This window comes from Diachasma alloeum, unplaced genomic scaffold (genome assembly GCF_001412515.2).
Source record: "Diachasma alloeum isolate Michigan unplaced genomic scaffold, Dall2.0 Dall_scaffold_00682, whole genome shotgun sequence".
NCBI lineage: Eukaryota > Metazoa > Arthropoda > Insecta > Hymenoptera > Braconidae > Diachasma > Diachasma alloeum.
Window position 1 is genome coordinate 93,821 of NW_021680814.1, and position 16,150 is coordinate 109,970.

Genomic DNA, 16,150 nt, shown 5'->3' on the forward strand with positions numbered 1-16,150 from the left:
AACTCTTTATTCCCATCCAATTAATAAATATTATTAATTTCGTTGAGACCGCGCGCAGCGGGTAATACCGCTCGGTTGGTGCGGTATTTGAAGCACGAGTGGTATTTGACGGATTATTTTTCCACTCGGATTTCGGCCAAGCAGAGTGCAGTGAACAGCATCCGGATACATTTGCACAGCCATACATTTACAACCCACTCTTTTGTTTATCTGTCACACAGAATATTAAACGTGAAATGCGTTAAAAGATGAGAAACATTTGAAAAGCTACTAGTGAATTTCCGTCGGAAATTTTTTAGAAATTTCCGAAATAAAACTGTTTGACAGCCTCAAATACTGCGCTCTGATTGGCTGAAATCCGAGTAAGAAAAATAACCGACGGAAATTCACTAGTAGCTTTTCAAATGTTTCTCACCTTTCAATGCATTTCACGTTTAATATTCTGTGTGACAGATAAACAAAAAAGTGTGCTGTAAATGTATGGCTGTGTAAATGTATCCGGATTAATTTTTTTGCACTAATTAATCATTTTTGGACATGTATACTATAATCGATTTTTGTCACTGCTGCTACGTTCAGCCCGTGTCGAAAAGTGCCTTTTCGTTTACTAGTAAACGAAAAGTCGAAACTTGTTAACGAAAAGACTTTTCGTTTACTAGTAAACGAAAAATGGCACAGTTCGGCACTCGCTGAACGTAACATTACTAACAAAAAACATAGTTCGGATACACGTGCGACGGGGTGTTTTAACTCGTGTGATTGACAGCCCTCGGCTTCGCCTCGGGCCGCCAACTTCACACTCGTTACCACCCCGTCGCACTTGTATCGAAATATACTATTTCAATGTATGAGAAATCGCACTCCAATAGCCCGCGACTTAAAACTCATAGTAGTCTCCCGTTAAAAAACGAATGTAAATAATAGTGTTTACCTGAAGAAATGCAAAATTACTTATAAAATTTGCAATTTAATGTGATCTTTAAAATAGCAGAAGAAATAGCATAAAAACTCGTGCTTCGCACTCGGGATTTTAAACCTGCAAAATTTGACGCTATCGTTCCTAGGCAAGGAAGCTATCGGAAAATGTCCGATAATTTTGAAGCACTAGTGGTATTACTACTGAAAATTTCGCGGAAACGTTAGCCTTCTGTTACTCCTTAAATGAAATTCTTAAATGAAATGAGAGTCCGTTACGCGACGTTGCCGGAGACTCGCTAAACGCGTCCCGGCAGTTCAGAGTGAATTCGGCAATACTGAAACCAAAACAACACGGCGAAGAATCCCTCCGAAGGTGACCAAGCCGCAGGGTCGCGTAGGGTGACCAGATAAGAGTTAATTTTATCGCTTCATCAGAACCCAACAACCAAAGGAAGTGTCCAAAATAGTATTTTGTGCGGCTAGTCGGGAAAAGATGCCGTTTTCCAGACACGCCGTGTTTTGAAACGGCATCATTCCCGCCATGTCGGACACACTACTTTTTCAGACGTGGGGCGCGAAAATTTGACTGGACTGAAATTTTTAATCATCTTTTTTTTATTAAAAAGATGAAAGGATTAAATTGTGGAATAAGGAAATAGCGATCGTAACTTGAGAGAGAGGAAGTTTTTTTTATATATATGAACAAATATGTATACAAATTTTGCAATATTACTTCAATTCCAAGGTATTTAGTAAAAACCAAAATTGAGTGAAATTGTGATATGAGATTCGTTTCATATCACTACTCGCGATAAATTATAAAAGAGAATGACTATATGATAATAGTCAAACAGAAACCTCTGTAGCTCAAAAATTGGAGGCCATAGACTATTTTTAACATTTTAAGCGTGTACAGGGTAAATGAACAATAAACACTTAATTTTTCGTTTTTAAACGAAAACTCTTCCACGAAATCCTCCTCCATTTTGATGGATTGTGGATTATTATTTCCAATTGAAACGAATAAATCACAGGTGTGATAGTAAATGCACATACAACAAGTTACTTATAGGTTAGTGAAGATGGAAATTTCGTAACGATCTGGACCGACAGAATTTAGATAGTGACGTGAGAATAACAATCCGGACCTTGAAGAAACTCTTTTTAAGGCTCTGAGCAGCCTGGAAGAGCGTCTTAGCCGTCTCTAAGCGGCCTAGAAAAGAGATTGTTTTCCACTCCCAGGCTGGAAATAGTATCTTATGTCATAATGCTTTTATGTCGTTGGGCCCAAAAACCGCGATCTAACCGAGCGAAGCGAGGTTAGAATCGCGGTTTTCGGGCCTAATGAAATAAATAGTACATTACATGCCCGAGCCTTGGAAAACAGATCACCGTCCCCCACGTGCAAGATTGCCTTCCGAGCCGAAGGCGAGGATAGCAAGCACGTGGAGAAGGGTGATATTTTTTCCGTGGCGAGGTGTGTATATTTCGAGTATATTTCGATACAAGTGCGACGGGGTGGTAACGAGTGTGAAGTTGGCGGCCCGAGGCTTTATCGCGAGGCGTTACCACCCCGTCGCACGTGTATCCGAACTATATTTTTCATCATATCATGAAATAGTATATTTCGTAACGAGTGCAAAAAAGTGTTTTTTGGCGAGTGGGAGGTTTATATCACGAGCCGAAGGCGAGGATAGCAAGCACGTGGAGAAGGGTGATATTTTTTCCGTGGCGAGGTGTGTATATTTCGAGTATATTTCGATACAAGTGCGACGGGGTGGTAACGAGTGTGAAGTTGGCGGCCCGAGGCTTTATCGCGAGGCGTTACCACCCCGTCGCACGTGTATCCGAACTATATTTTTCATCATATCATGAAATAGTATATTTCGTAACGAGTGCAAAAAAGTGTTTTTTGGCGAGTGGGAGGTTTATATCACGAGCCGAAGGCGAGTGATATAATCCCACGAGCTAAAAAACATTTTTTCACGAGTTACGAACAATATTTTTCATCACAATGTGGCGGAAATTGGACTTTTAGGCACGCGGAGCTGCCGAAAAGTTCACTTTTCGTCACAGCGTGATGAAAATTAATTTCCGTGTCTCGAGGGCCCTGAAAAACGAAAATGGGATTTTTCATATCCCGTGACACAAAAATACAATTTCGTTCACATATTGAGTGCGACATAAATACATTCGAGTGTTCATTTACCAAATAAGGTTGTAAATGTAACCCAAATACAACTTTTTAAAATACCACTCGATATATGATCAAACAATTCAGGTTGACAAAGTTATGTCAATAACCCAATCAAAGCGTTAATATACTCGAATAAAAACATGAAAACTATTTTCATTACGCAATTTTCGGGCCTTAGAAGATTTTGTATATCACCCGCTGATAAAGTACTATCTCAAAAACTAGATTTTCATGGGAAAACTATTCCCCTCACACGATGCCGACCCGTTGTCAAAGATTTCGAATAGCTCAAACAAAAATTGTTCTCTGAGTTATTTTATTATTATGATAATTACTGTTTTTCCTCATATAATCACTTCCTTCACCTCTACCGACTATGAAAATATTTCATGATTATAGCGATGTAAATCTTATCTTCATTCTCTTGTATACAAGGATTAACCCTCTCTTCAGAGAATTATCCATTCGAAAAAAAATAGAATGAAAAATTCCCGTTTCTTAATTCACTTGCGCATAGTTTTTCCCTCACATGTATCTTCTATTTTTTTTTCTTCTCGTATACCCTTTCGGGTCTTTACGATTTGTTCCCTTCCCACCCCCCTCCACCCCCTGTACCGCATTTGCCGACGGGAGGGAAAACCTCATTCGAGGGAAAAACCTGCCCTGGTACAGTCGTCCGTTTGACGGGACTACCGCTCGGCAGTGAAACTGTGAGATTAGAGCGCTATAAATTTTGACCGCTGGTGCCAGGAAGCGAACCCGGATCATTGGCATACGAGCCTAACACTCCAACCGCACGGCCACTACCGTCGGTGCTCCCTCACATGTATTTATTTTGATAAAAATTTCTCGTACTCCTTCAGGCCATTATGCGGCTTACAGCGATTTTACATGCAAAATCCAAGAAAAATAATAAATTTTAATTTCTTTACCAACGTTTCTAATGGTAAATCCTTATCAAGGGCAACCCATTTATTTTCATGCACATAAATCAAAATCAAAACAAAAAATTTACAATCCATGTCTATTGAAATTCTTACTGTTTGAGATAATAATTGTCAAGTACAAAAAAGAAACATAAAATAATTCCAGGAAACCTGTAGATAATTTTATAATTACTGCTTCCTACTTATTCAATAATCTCTACTTCAAAAAACATTACAGGTTTTGGCAGTGTTTAAACGGTTATAAAACATGATAACCATATTTATTTTTTTTCCTTGGGTGTATTGATTTTTATTTTCTTGATTAATATTTACAACTGCGGAAGCAATGAAAATGGCAAGCTACAGATGAAATCATCCTTAATAGGTAAAATTCCTAATGTCATCATGGACGACAAAATTATAACGAGGCAAACCCCGAAAGGATTCTAAAGATAATGGAAAATATTTAGGAAAAATGGGAGCCCAAATGGAATTATTGACTGCTGGTAATAAAAATTCGGTTTTCAACGAATCTAGTACATTAGAGTACTAGGGCAAATAGTTTATTTCGTCATTAGGCCGAAAAAAACTTTTCTGGCGAATATGAGGTTTGCAGCACGAGCCAAAGGCGAGGGCTGCAATCATATTCGTCAGAAAAAAATTTTTTGGCCGTATGACGAACAATATTTTTTATCATGACGGCCGTAGGCAGCGTCCGTGAAACGCTGCCTTACGGCGGGAATGACAAAAACTATTTTGTGTTATCAGGCCTAGTAATATTTCTCAAGAATGAAACCTTGAGTACTTGAGTCGATTGGTTTTTTGATCGTGACAGATAATTTCTTTCATTAAAAAAGATTGTTCATGAAACCTACTTGCTTTTATCAATGAGCTCACATACAGATGTTCATTTCTGTTTGCATTCCAAATTAATCTTCATTTATCTGGGATGTATGACTAGGGATATTTTCTCCAATTTTTATTTCATGAAGAAATTATTGAAATTAATTTATTAGACTTCAAGAAGTTCAATACTCAATGAGAAATTTTACAATTTCATAGTGTCGTTTTTTATTTGATAAAAAGCATGAAAAATTTTCGCATAGGGGGAATAACGATGTCACACCTCCTTAAACTTCGTCGCTGACTTATTACGAAACACTACTTCCGCTACAGTGCCAAGAATAAAGTGAATAGAAGCGCTGATCCTTCATTTCTTCCTCATTCATTTATGAGTTTTTTTTCTCAAATAATGCTGTGATTGATACTAAAGCCAGATAACCCCATTTCTCTCGGCCACACTGATTTAATTTCTCAAGATGCAAATTCGCCGAGAGATAGCGTTATGAACCAGAGGTGTGACAATCAAGGCCGCCTGATTGTTTTGAAATTATTTGCCATTATTTTTATCATAAAAAAGGAACAATTTGCCAAATTTGACTTAAAAATTTAGACTTAATGTTACATAAATCATCGAATAACAGAAGAGAAGAATTTCAGGAAATATCTCTTGTGAGAAGAGGAAAGTAGGAAACTTGCATGAATTTTTTTCAATTTTTTAATCTCAAATATCGGCCTTAAATAATTGATTTTTCGTTTATAAATATTAGAAATATTACACGAAACGCTTTGAAATCGCCAATGACGTCACAAGGGTGATCGAACGCTGCACCAAGCACAGAATAACTTGAGCCAACCTAACCCGATCCTCACATGCGCCTTATTCAATGAATAGGAATGGGCGATATTTTATCGATTAATCAAAAACATCGATTTTTCATGCAAGCCGACACAGTTTTCATTTTTTATCGAATAATAATGTTTATTTAGTTGAGAATAAAAAAATCATAATTTATCCGCAATCAGAAGTAATTATCGTCGACCATAATCTATTTTATAAAGGGTAAATGGACAGATCCAATCGTCTATTGTTTTTTAGGTGAGTCTATCGTCTACAACTATTATCAATAATAATATATATATATACATCAACAATTATTATAGCTAACGTCCAGCTACGGAAAATATTCAATATATTGTTTTTAATTAATCAACAACCCTATTTCGAGATTAAAAATTTGACTCTTCAGCTCCTTATCATTTTAACGTAATTCTTTGTGTTGTATTTGTTAAATACATATTTTCAATAAAAAAGACATGAAAAAAATTATTAAAAAAAATTTTCTGTGTAATGAGAAAACACATAGATTTTTTAAATAATCGATGTTTTTAAAAACATCCCCCATCCCTACCAATGGATGACGGCAACATCCTATTTCCTCACATTCGATCGACGGGAGTGCTATCCAGCATTACTTATGTCACTTTGTGACGTCGTGGCCGAAGAATAGGTTTAAGTCTGATTTTCAATCAATTATTATAAAATATCTAAGCAATATTCCATAGTTCTTTCCATTCAACTATCTATGAGTTATGCAGACTGTGTGAATAGGAGAATTACAGAAAACTGAACTTCATGCAAATTCCCTTTCATAATAAGTGGAAATAAAAGTCGGAGGTAAAAATTCAAGATAATGAAGTGGTAAACGGATTATCCGAGTTATTTTGTAAATATTCACGGAAAGTAAATAATCGATTTTTACGAAACAATCTCTACGGAATGCAACTGACTCATTTTTTACCTTTTATATTCAATATTCAACTGATTCTGCATTGGACTTGGAAAAAAATCTCATCTACTGAATCATCAAAAACGAAGACATTAAAAGAAAAGAAATCGTCCAAAATAATCGTCACCAAAACAAACAGTTTTTCCCAAATCCATTCACTTGGAAAATTAATTTATATCTTCCTTCACTTCGAAATCTCTCAAAAAAATAATAACTCCCTAGCCCTTGAAGCAAAAACAGCCATTCTTTGAAAAAAAATCATATTCCCCTAAATTCTTTTCTTTCCCAAACAATTAATTCACGCTCCCCCAACCGCCGAAACATTTCAAAGCTGCCCTTTCCCCCTCTGCAGATCCGACCCCAGAAACCTGTTTTCCAAGAAAAAGATTCCACGCATTTCCTCATTTTCCCCATTGATCGAGAACCCCAAAATACTAACCTTTGTGACACGAAGGCACCATGCAGATGCATTCCAAAAAAATTCAAACACTTTGTGTCTTTTATTTTTTTTTTTTTCGTGGACAAAAGAGGGGCAGTGTTTGTCCCTGAAGAAGGGGACACCCGTAGCTAGACAGAATCGAGCTCAGAACCAGTAGTAGTAGGGGACAATGGCTGAGCCTCATTATAGACACAAGCAGTGGTGGGGGGAGGGTTGCGTAGTGGAGGGGATTCGATGCAAAGTCAACGTGGAGGGGATGAAAATCATGGGAAGCGAAACGCTGTGACGTGAAATGAAGGGGAGTAAGAGAGACGGGAAGAGAGAGAGACCAGTACTCAAAACGAAATAGGGACTCCCACATCGTAGCGAGTAGCGACTCCTCATTCCTCGTTGAGACGTTCCGATAATCGGAACGAGAACAACTCCACGGAGATATTTTGGCTTAGACAAGCCGAAACGTGGCATTTGTTGTTATTTTTTTATTTTATTTTTACATTTTCTGAACGAGGAATCTAAGACTAAAAATACGAATCAATATAAATAATTAACAACAGTGTAGAAAAAAAAGAGAAAGACAAACAGAGAAGTTAATTTTTCTTTTTTTGAAGGATAAAGGAGAGACGAGGAGACATATTTATTATATATGTATATATCTATAAATACATTGTAGATATTGTGGATATAATTGTAACGAGTTATTTATGTAACGCGCATTCACCCGGGAGTGTCAGCGCGAATTTTGATTGATTTTAATTGAATGTGTCTGGTTCACATCAATTGTTCAATCGACTGAGATCTTGCCTGGTGTCCAAGTGAAGGAGAATATTTTAATTCTTAGAAGGCGATACACTGGTAATAAATATTGGAAATCGGTTCCTTGAGAACGGAATATGTCGCGCAGAATGTCGAGCGATGCAACACCGATTCACGGGGGTGATTTCAAGGTGAGTTGAATTTATGATTTTAATCTATTTTATTATCTATTTCATACACCCACATGTCATCGCGATTAATTATTCGTGTCAATAAACTCTGTGAAAAAATCTATCAATTCATGATAAATCCGGGATTCAAGAGATAATAAAACAATTATGGATTACGTGCGATGCCTTAAGCCGAGGGCTGTGGAATGTTTGAAAATGTGGAAGCGCCAACGCATGCGCAAGGGTTAAATTCGGGAACAGAATTCGGTCAACGGGACTTATCTTATTTTTGAGATTTCGTTTCGCTCATTCTGATAGTTTGACAATATGTCTCGCAGTGGCACATCTGTCGATTTAGGGTAGAATTTGTTCCATTTTGATTTCATCATTAATTTTCCATCAACATTTACAATTTGAAAATGATCTCGCGCGAGCGCATGCGCAGTTTACATATGCGCGAATAGAAGTGGTTCAAATCTTACACATTTGCTCAGCAATATTTTCATTCAGTCAGTTATTCTGAGGCTTTCCATAATTTCACGTTGGACAATTTCCTCGCCCTGACGCAAGCGCAATCCTCAATCGGATCATACACTCGCTATTGTTTCCTCGTTGACTCATTAGTCCTCACATTTTGCGCAACTTTGTCCTGTTCATTCCGCATCAATGCTAATTCCGTGATATATTCGCTTCGGCGTTTGCGCGCTGACTCATTCGCTGAACACAATATTTTGTCTTCGTGTTCGTTTACTGATTCGTTTTTGTATCGTCCATTTGGCATCAATCAAACGAAAACCTTTCTACTTTCTTACATCACAATATCCACTATTGGATTCCCCGATGAGTATGCGCGCGCAGCATTCTCGTTGTCAGACAAGTCCTAACTTACTCGTGGAGCCAACCGTCGCACTACCTTTTCATTATTCAATATTCTTTTATCCTTTTTGTTTTCGCATGTCTTTGGGCACCCCAACGGGCCCCCCGGGCACTCAATGGCATAGTTTTTTATCGTAACGATACGAGGTAGTCCTTTACGGAGGATCCGAAAACTTGGGGGGGGGGGGGCTTTTTAGGGAATGGGAAAGAGAAGTGCACAATGATTGGCGGCGATTGTTCGCGTGATTGAAGGTAGTTTAGGAGTTATAGAACAGGGAATAGGTTGAGTTCTGTTGGGGTATTGCTGGATGGGGGTAGGCGGAGGGCGAGGGTGGGCTGTAGGGTCCATGTAATTGTATCAGAGGTATACAGCGAGGGTTCAACGACACACGCGACCGCGAGGGTAAATCAATAATGATGGACAGTCGCGGGTAATTTAATTAACATTGCATTGTTGGTCTCGATTCTTTTGACAATTCATTGCTGAAGTATTTAACGGTGATTTAATGGGGATTTTTTTAGAAATACAATAAATTGTGAATTCTAGTCCACGGTATTGGGATTATGGATAGAATGATATAATAATTTTTAGAATTTCATTTCGACTTCAACTCTGTTCAGTCGCACGTAGAAGACGCATTTCGATTTTTGTTCTGAGCCCGACTACCGAGACGTACTTTAAAAAATTAAGAACTAAAGTCTTAAGGATTAAGAACAGAAACACTTAGAACGCATAATCCCTTCTTCCTTCTTCTATGTTTTGTTTAGAGGATTCGCACTTGCCCGCCATGCGGTCGCCATGAAATATACACAGTTTTACGAACCTGGGCCTGAAGAATTTCATGGATTGACACTGAAATTTATCAAGCTATGAAAAGATAGATTTTCGAATAGTAGTAGTATTTCGTTTCATTAAACCCAACATCAAGGTCAGTGGAATGCATCAGAATTGAATGCAATCGATTGAATCAATATTGTTTGTCAATTATTAACATTGTTGAATATTGCTGATAATTCAGACTGTAAACGGTTTTTTGAGTTTCATTTTCCATCCCACTTCGATGCAATTGAACTGTATTCGTTGGTTGCGGTGTTTTTCATCGAGTTCTGACTTTTTAAAAAATATAATTACTTAAAATGATGAGTAGTTGTTTGAAAATGTTGCACGTTCACCGAGCAAAAGGAGCCAAATTACATTGAGATTGAATGAATGCAATGTCTTGAAAAAATATTCATGGACTCAATATTCTATAGATAGTTTCCATTTTCTTTTACATTCAACTAAACTTGAGAACTGCCAGTCCAGTGGAATTTATCGCTTTTGGAGTTGAGAAAAATCCGAAAAGTTCAATTTTTCAACTATGAAAATTGTCTCGAGTATTTCCTGCAAAATTCAATTGATCACTTGTGTAATTAAGGATTAATTCTTTATCGACATATATGGATTAGAGAATGATGTTGGCAAATCTCTCGATCATTGATTTTATTTTTTTATTCAGTTAGTTATGAATGACCTATGATCTTATCGATCTAAGGTGACAATATCTTGAGCGATCAATACTACAGATTGCGTGTGCCTCTGAATTCCGATGATACACCTTCATAATACTTATCTGAATGTTCAGTAACTGAGGGGAGATTATCGTCGCTATCTAACGGCTCATGAATCTCCGCATCACGAGTTTACAATCATTGATAACGCTGTAATCGTTTTATATGAATTTCCTATTTCCTATTTTAGAAAACCACAGTTTTTCATATTTGCTATTGAAAAACCTGGACACATTTATTCAAAATTATGAAAAAAAAACCTGTTTTGCCTCAGTAGTTAAATTTCCAAACAGAAAAGTATTCCACACATATCTCGACAATTGCTGAGGCAAAATGAATTTTCTTTTTTTTAATTAAAAATGGAAGTGGCCAATCTATTCAATGTCACCGATCGTATCGTTCGATCCCATTAGCTTCTCAAGCATTAAAATGTTATTGCGTGACAAAAGTTCCATGTATTTCTTCATTCTACTAAAAAAAATACAAATAATTATTTTTCAAGAATTACTATTGGAAAAGATCTTTAGAAATAAATTTCCTAAGCTAAGATAAGCTTGGCGAAATAGATTGTTGATCGAAAATGTTTTCCCCATTTTTTAATAGAGGAAATTTTTTTTGTTTCCTCGTTGAGGTTGCCACGGCCGGAAGGTCGGTCACAATCAGCTCATGGCCATGTTGCGGTAAAAATTATTTCCCTGTTCTCCGTATAATTATTATTACTCCATTATTATAATATTCCTCGCTATTCATTATGCAGGACAATTTCTATCATTTATTTTGAGCTCGTCACTCGCATGGATCCCCTGAAATTACCTGAAACTGACATTTGACACATGGTTGACCGAGAGCGCGGGGCGCTTGGGTACGTCATGGAAATTTCCTCCTGAGCTCCTTCTTTCTTCCACCTACTTCTCTCTCCGTTCTAACCATTTCGTTGTATTCAGCGCCACCGGGTCGCCTTTCCCCTCTTGTTGAGTCAGGGGAAAGGGACGGTCGGGTATTTCTCCGCATTTTTGCGGTCTCTCGTTCTTTTTCCCTCCAAACTGCTTAACAATGCCTTGAGCTCCTCGTGCAGCAATCACATGCCATTGTAATTAGAGATGCAAAGGCGTCATGTGAACGGTCATAAAGTGGTCATGTGACCATCAATGACGGTCACATGACGAGGCTCCAATGACCGCCGGTCCGGTCACAAAAAAATTTTCCATGACGGTCACAATTGGCCGAAAAAATATGACGGTCATTTTGCATCTATATAGATGAAACACTCTTTTGTTCATCTATTTTTTTTCTAATTAACTAGAACTGTTGACTTTGTTTACTTACTTTAGTATCTAGAACTCTTGGCTTCGTTTATTTTGTTCCAAAGATGAAAAGTGTAATCATTCTCTCATGAGTATGCAAAAATATATGTGAGCACATGTTTCATAATTTTATAATTAAAAAAAACTGTTGTACAGTTGTACACATACATTTCGAGTCTTCCATAAAAACCTTATAATAAATAATAATTGATAATCAATAATAAATTGAACGAATAAACGATGCCAATTATGTAAAAATTATATGATCGTCACAAAAAGCAATATATTTATGACGGTCATTTCGCATCTCTAATTGTAATCCCATTTCCACATTTTATTTCCTTAATCCTACGGTGCATTCTTTCTCGGTCGATGCTTTATTTACATAACAGGTGGCGCTTGTGAGAACGTGCCATGCACGTGGTTTGATTCGTTTTCATGCACTGGCGAGTGATGAAAAAATGTAATGAATAGGAAAGCAACTGCAGTGGTCAGTCCCGAGCTGTGTGTGAACATGCATGCCGTAAATGAAGTTTCAACAGATGTAATTTAAATTCCACCAAATCGTTTATTAATTTTACTTCGGTGAAATCAAGACAATGCATGTATGATAGTTGAATAGAATGTATGTATACACCTAAGTCTACGGACTCTCGAGATGACGCTGAAAGACGTCGTCTCGTTTTTATGTCTGCTTTTGTTAGATAGTGGCAGATTTTGGCATTTCCTTCAAAAAAGCTGAATTATGACACTAAGGTCTTTATGGCGGGGTGGGCATGTAGGAAGTGAGACGGAAGGAAATCTATTGTTCTCCCGCAGAAAACCAATCGATGAACAAAAGAAAACGATATTGCAATTACAAATTTTCAATCTATTTCGACCATCTTTGTATTCGAAATATTTTTTATTAACTTTTCAATTTTTTTCCCACATACTCCAAGCCTTTTTTTAAGTTTCTAGCTTTTTTTTTGAATAATTGGAAAATTATTAATATGGATAGAAAAAGTGACAACGTCCTGTCGTTCGAGGTACAAGTTAGCAGCACTGATTCACTCAGTTATGTTCCTTCCCATAGCGAAACGTATTATCACGACTCCATTTGTATTTTCCGCGCTTACCCCTTCGCCATTTCTAACCTCGACGTTGTCGCTATTCCAAGTTGCGCACGCAGAATTCCGATTTGTCATGAGTTCTTTAATTATCCGTTCTGAACAATTCTTCTAGGCCAATTGGATTATTTTTAATATTTCAGAAAAATGGCGACTTTTTTTCTATTTTTAATATTTGTTTTCCAAATTCCCCTAAGAGCCCGTGTTAAAATACATTTCTTAGAAAAATTCCTGTGTTTCACCCATTCTCCTAGGCTATCTGGTATTTTGCATAGAAGTTCTGAAAAAATGAAAGAATGTAAAAAATCATTTTTTTACATTTTTTCAACTCCCTCTGACCACGCCATAAATACCTTATTAATCTGGAATTCACACGGGATGTTTATAATGACCGTTGGATTATGAATGAATTTTGCTAGAATTGCTGACGATTTCGTTTTCAATTTATTAACAATCAAAGATGACTGTTATCCATTAGCTCTTATGGATATTTTTTCGTTTAGCGCGAAACGGCGTTATCATCTGTGCTGATAATGTCAGTAGCAAATCGGTAACACGGCTCAAGTAGATTTTTTTCCCAAAAAAGATGTTTTCACTCCAATCAACTCCAGCAATGGCCAAAATAAGCTTTATGACCTTTCCAAAAAGACAAATTCATTTTTCCATTTACGGTAGTCCATTCGAAAAAGGTGAATAGTGACATTAATTTGAAATTTGCACAGAATGTTTATAATGATAGTTGGATTATTTATAAATTGATGTATAAATTTTTTATTGCAAATTAATGTTTACTCTACCCTCCGGACTCTTCCGAAAAGACATTTATACCTTTCGCGAAAAATGGAACATGAAAGAAATTGAAATTTATGAGATTCAGGAAATCAAATGACGAATGAAAATCCCATAATAAAGAGTTAATTAATTTCACGCATGATAAACATGAGAAAATTTCTGACGCAAAAAATAATTTGCCAGTTTTAAGTGTTGGAATATTCGAGCACAGCTCTTTTATTATTGTACAAAGACTACTTGACAAAGATTTATGACATACTGGGAAAATATTTCTAGAAACGGACTAATTTACGATCCGTTGTGCTCTGCACTGGAGAGCGGTTTAATTCTAAACATATGCCGAAATTTGAAGAAAGACTGTGTCCTCTTAGTTTGTAAAACTTAATTATGTAACTCAACTTCACGAATCGTTTATCCGTCAAAGACGGAGTAGTGTTTGCAAATTTCAAGTTTCCATAGCAGATTTTTTTTATTGAAAAGATGATTCAGAATTGGCTATTGTTTTTCGAATATACGTAACCGAAGTTTGGTTAAAATTTATTTAATTTTAATAAATTAATTAATAAAAAAATCTCGTGAGGTTTTTCGCGTCGCAACATGTTTCAGGTATTACTCTCCCACAAAATTTCCGACGACAAGCGTATAAAATACAAGAGTATAGAATATGCTTACATTTAAAAAATGAGAGCATTTACTAATATTTTAAAGATCTCTCACTATCGTCAAAACTTCCGACCTCAGTCGAGCTATTTTTCCGCTAGATAAGAAGTTAATTATGTCTGGTGGTTGAGTTTCAGAGGTTCTTAACTATCCGATAATGTATGAAAATGAAGTCTCAAGGCTGGGCAGTCGTAGATTTGGCATGAAAATGTGTGATTGTAGCGGAGTTGTCTATAGTCTACACCTCTGCCAAAGTATATCCTGAATTATGTCGGACGATTGCGGTCTATGTTCTACTTCCGTCTCGGGCGATACCAGAGGGATGATGAATCAATGGATTTTCCGACCTTTTGTAAATGACATTAAAGACCATTCTTCATGTGGAGAAACTAACTGAAATGCAATAATCCAAAAGGCGTCACTGAAAAAAAAAGGAAAATTTCATGCACCGTTAAAAAGAACGACGTTTTAGCTCAGTAAATAAATATTCACAAAATTAATTTCAAAAATTAATTTGTTTTTTTTTACTTCGGGAGGAAATTCTTTTATTTTTTGAATCGGATCATTTGTGATGTTTATTTGCATAAAATATTTAAACATTAAGGAAATGAGACTGAAGCTGGCGGGAGCAGTTCCGCGGGAGATGGGTATAGTTTGTGAGGCGGACTGTACGGCCCCCACCGTAGCCGCTCGCTCTACGCTACATCGGTAGCCACGAGTTTAAACCTCCTCCCAGACAAATTAAATGATAAAAAACAATCGAACAATTTTTTTTTGTTATTATTATTTCTTAATGTATGACGAGGGTGGGGAATGATTTCTCGAGGAGGATTTTCATGATATTTTTTTTATTTTTCTAAGTTTTTACGCGGTCAATAGGGGTGCAATAAACGCATACACCAATCGATGTCATTTTATTTTTAATGTGTCCCTAAGGGGTTAGGGGACCCTGTTCAATAAAAATTATCGCGGTGCACCTATTAGGGTATTTTTTAATTAATTTTTTAAGATTCATTTCTCCCAACTTCCGGTGAACAAAATGGTGATGCACGGACACGCATGCACCAACCAACCTCATTCCATTTGGAATATGTAGCTAGGGGGTTGGGGGACCCTCCCCAACAAAAATTATCGCGGTGCGCTAATTAGGGGATCTTTAATTAATTTTTAAAGATTCATTATGTGTAACTTCCGGTGAATGCGGTGGGGGTGCACGGACACACATGCACCAACCGACTTCATTCCGCTTGGAATATGTTACTGAGGGGTTGGGGGACCCTCCCTAACAAAAATTGTGACGGTGCGCCAATTAGGGGATTTTTAATAAATTTTTCAAGATTCATTTTGTGTAACTTCCGGTGAATGCGGTGGGGGTGCACGGACACGCATGCATCAACCGACTCCATTCCACTTGGAATATGTGCCTAGGGGGTTGGGGGACCCTCTCCAATAAAAATTGTGAGGGTGCACTAATTAGGATATTTTTAATGAATTTTTTAAGATTCATTTCTCCCAACTTCCGGTGAACAAAATGGTGGTGCACGGACACGCATGCACCAACCAACTCCATTCCGCTTGGAATATGTTACTGAGGGGTTGGGGGACCCTCTCCAACAAAAATTGTGACGGTGCACTAATTCGGGTATTTTTAATTAATTTTTTAAGATTCATTTCTCCCAACTTCCGGTGAACAAAATGGTGGTGCACGGACACGCATGCACCAACCGACTCCATTCCACTTGGAATATGTTACTGAGGGGTTGGGGGACCCTCTCCAACAAAAATTGTGACGGTGCGCCAATTAGGGGATTTTTAATAAATTTTT

General features: G+C 37.1%; 1 protein-coding gene across 1 annotated transcript in view; it reads left to right on the top strand.

The window, feature by feature from the left end:
- The first annotated feature begins 7,471 nt into the window (after positions 1–7,471).
- Positions 7,472–16,150, top strand: part of LOC107044186 (proton-coupled amino acid transporter-like protein pathetic) — a 27,873-nt gene continuing 19,194 nt past the window's right edge. Inside the window, exon 1 of the mRNA XM_015265982.2 lies at positions 7,472–8,054. Within this exon, the coding sequence (XP_015121468.1) occupies positions 8,001–8,054 (54 nt within the window). The 5' untranslated portion in view covers positions 7,472–8,000. The remainder of the gene's footprint in view (positions 8,055–16,150) is intronic.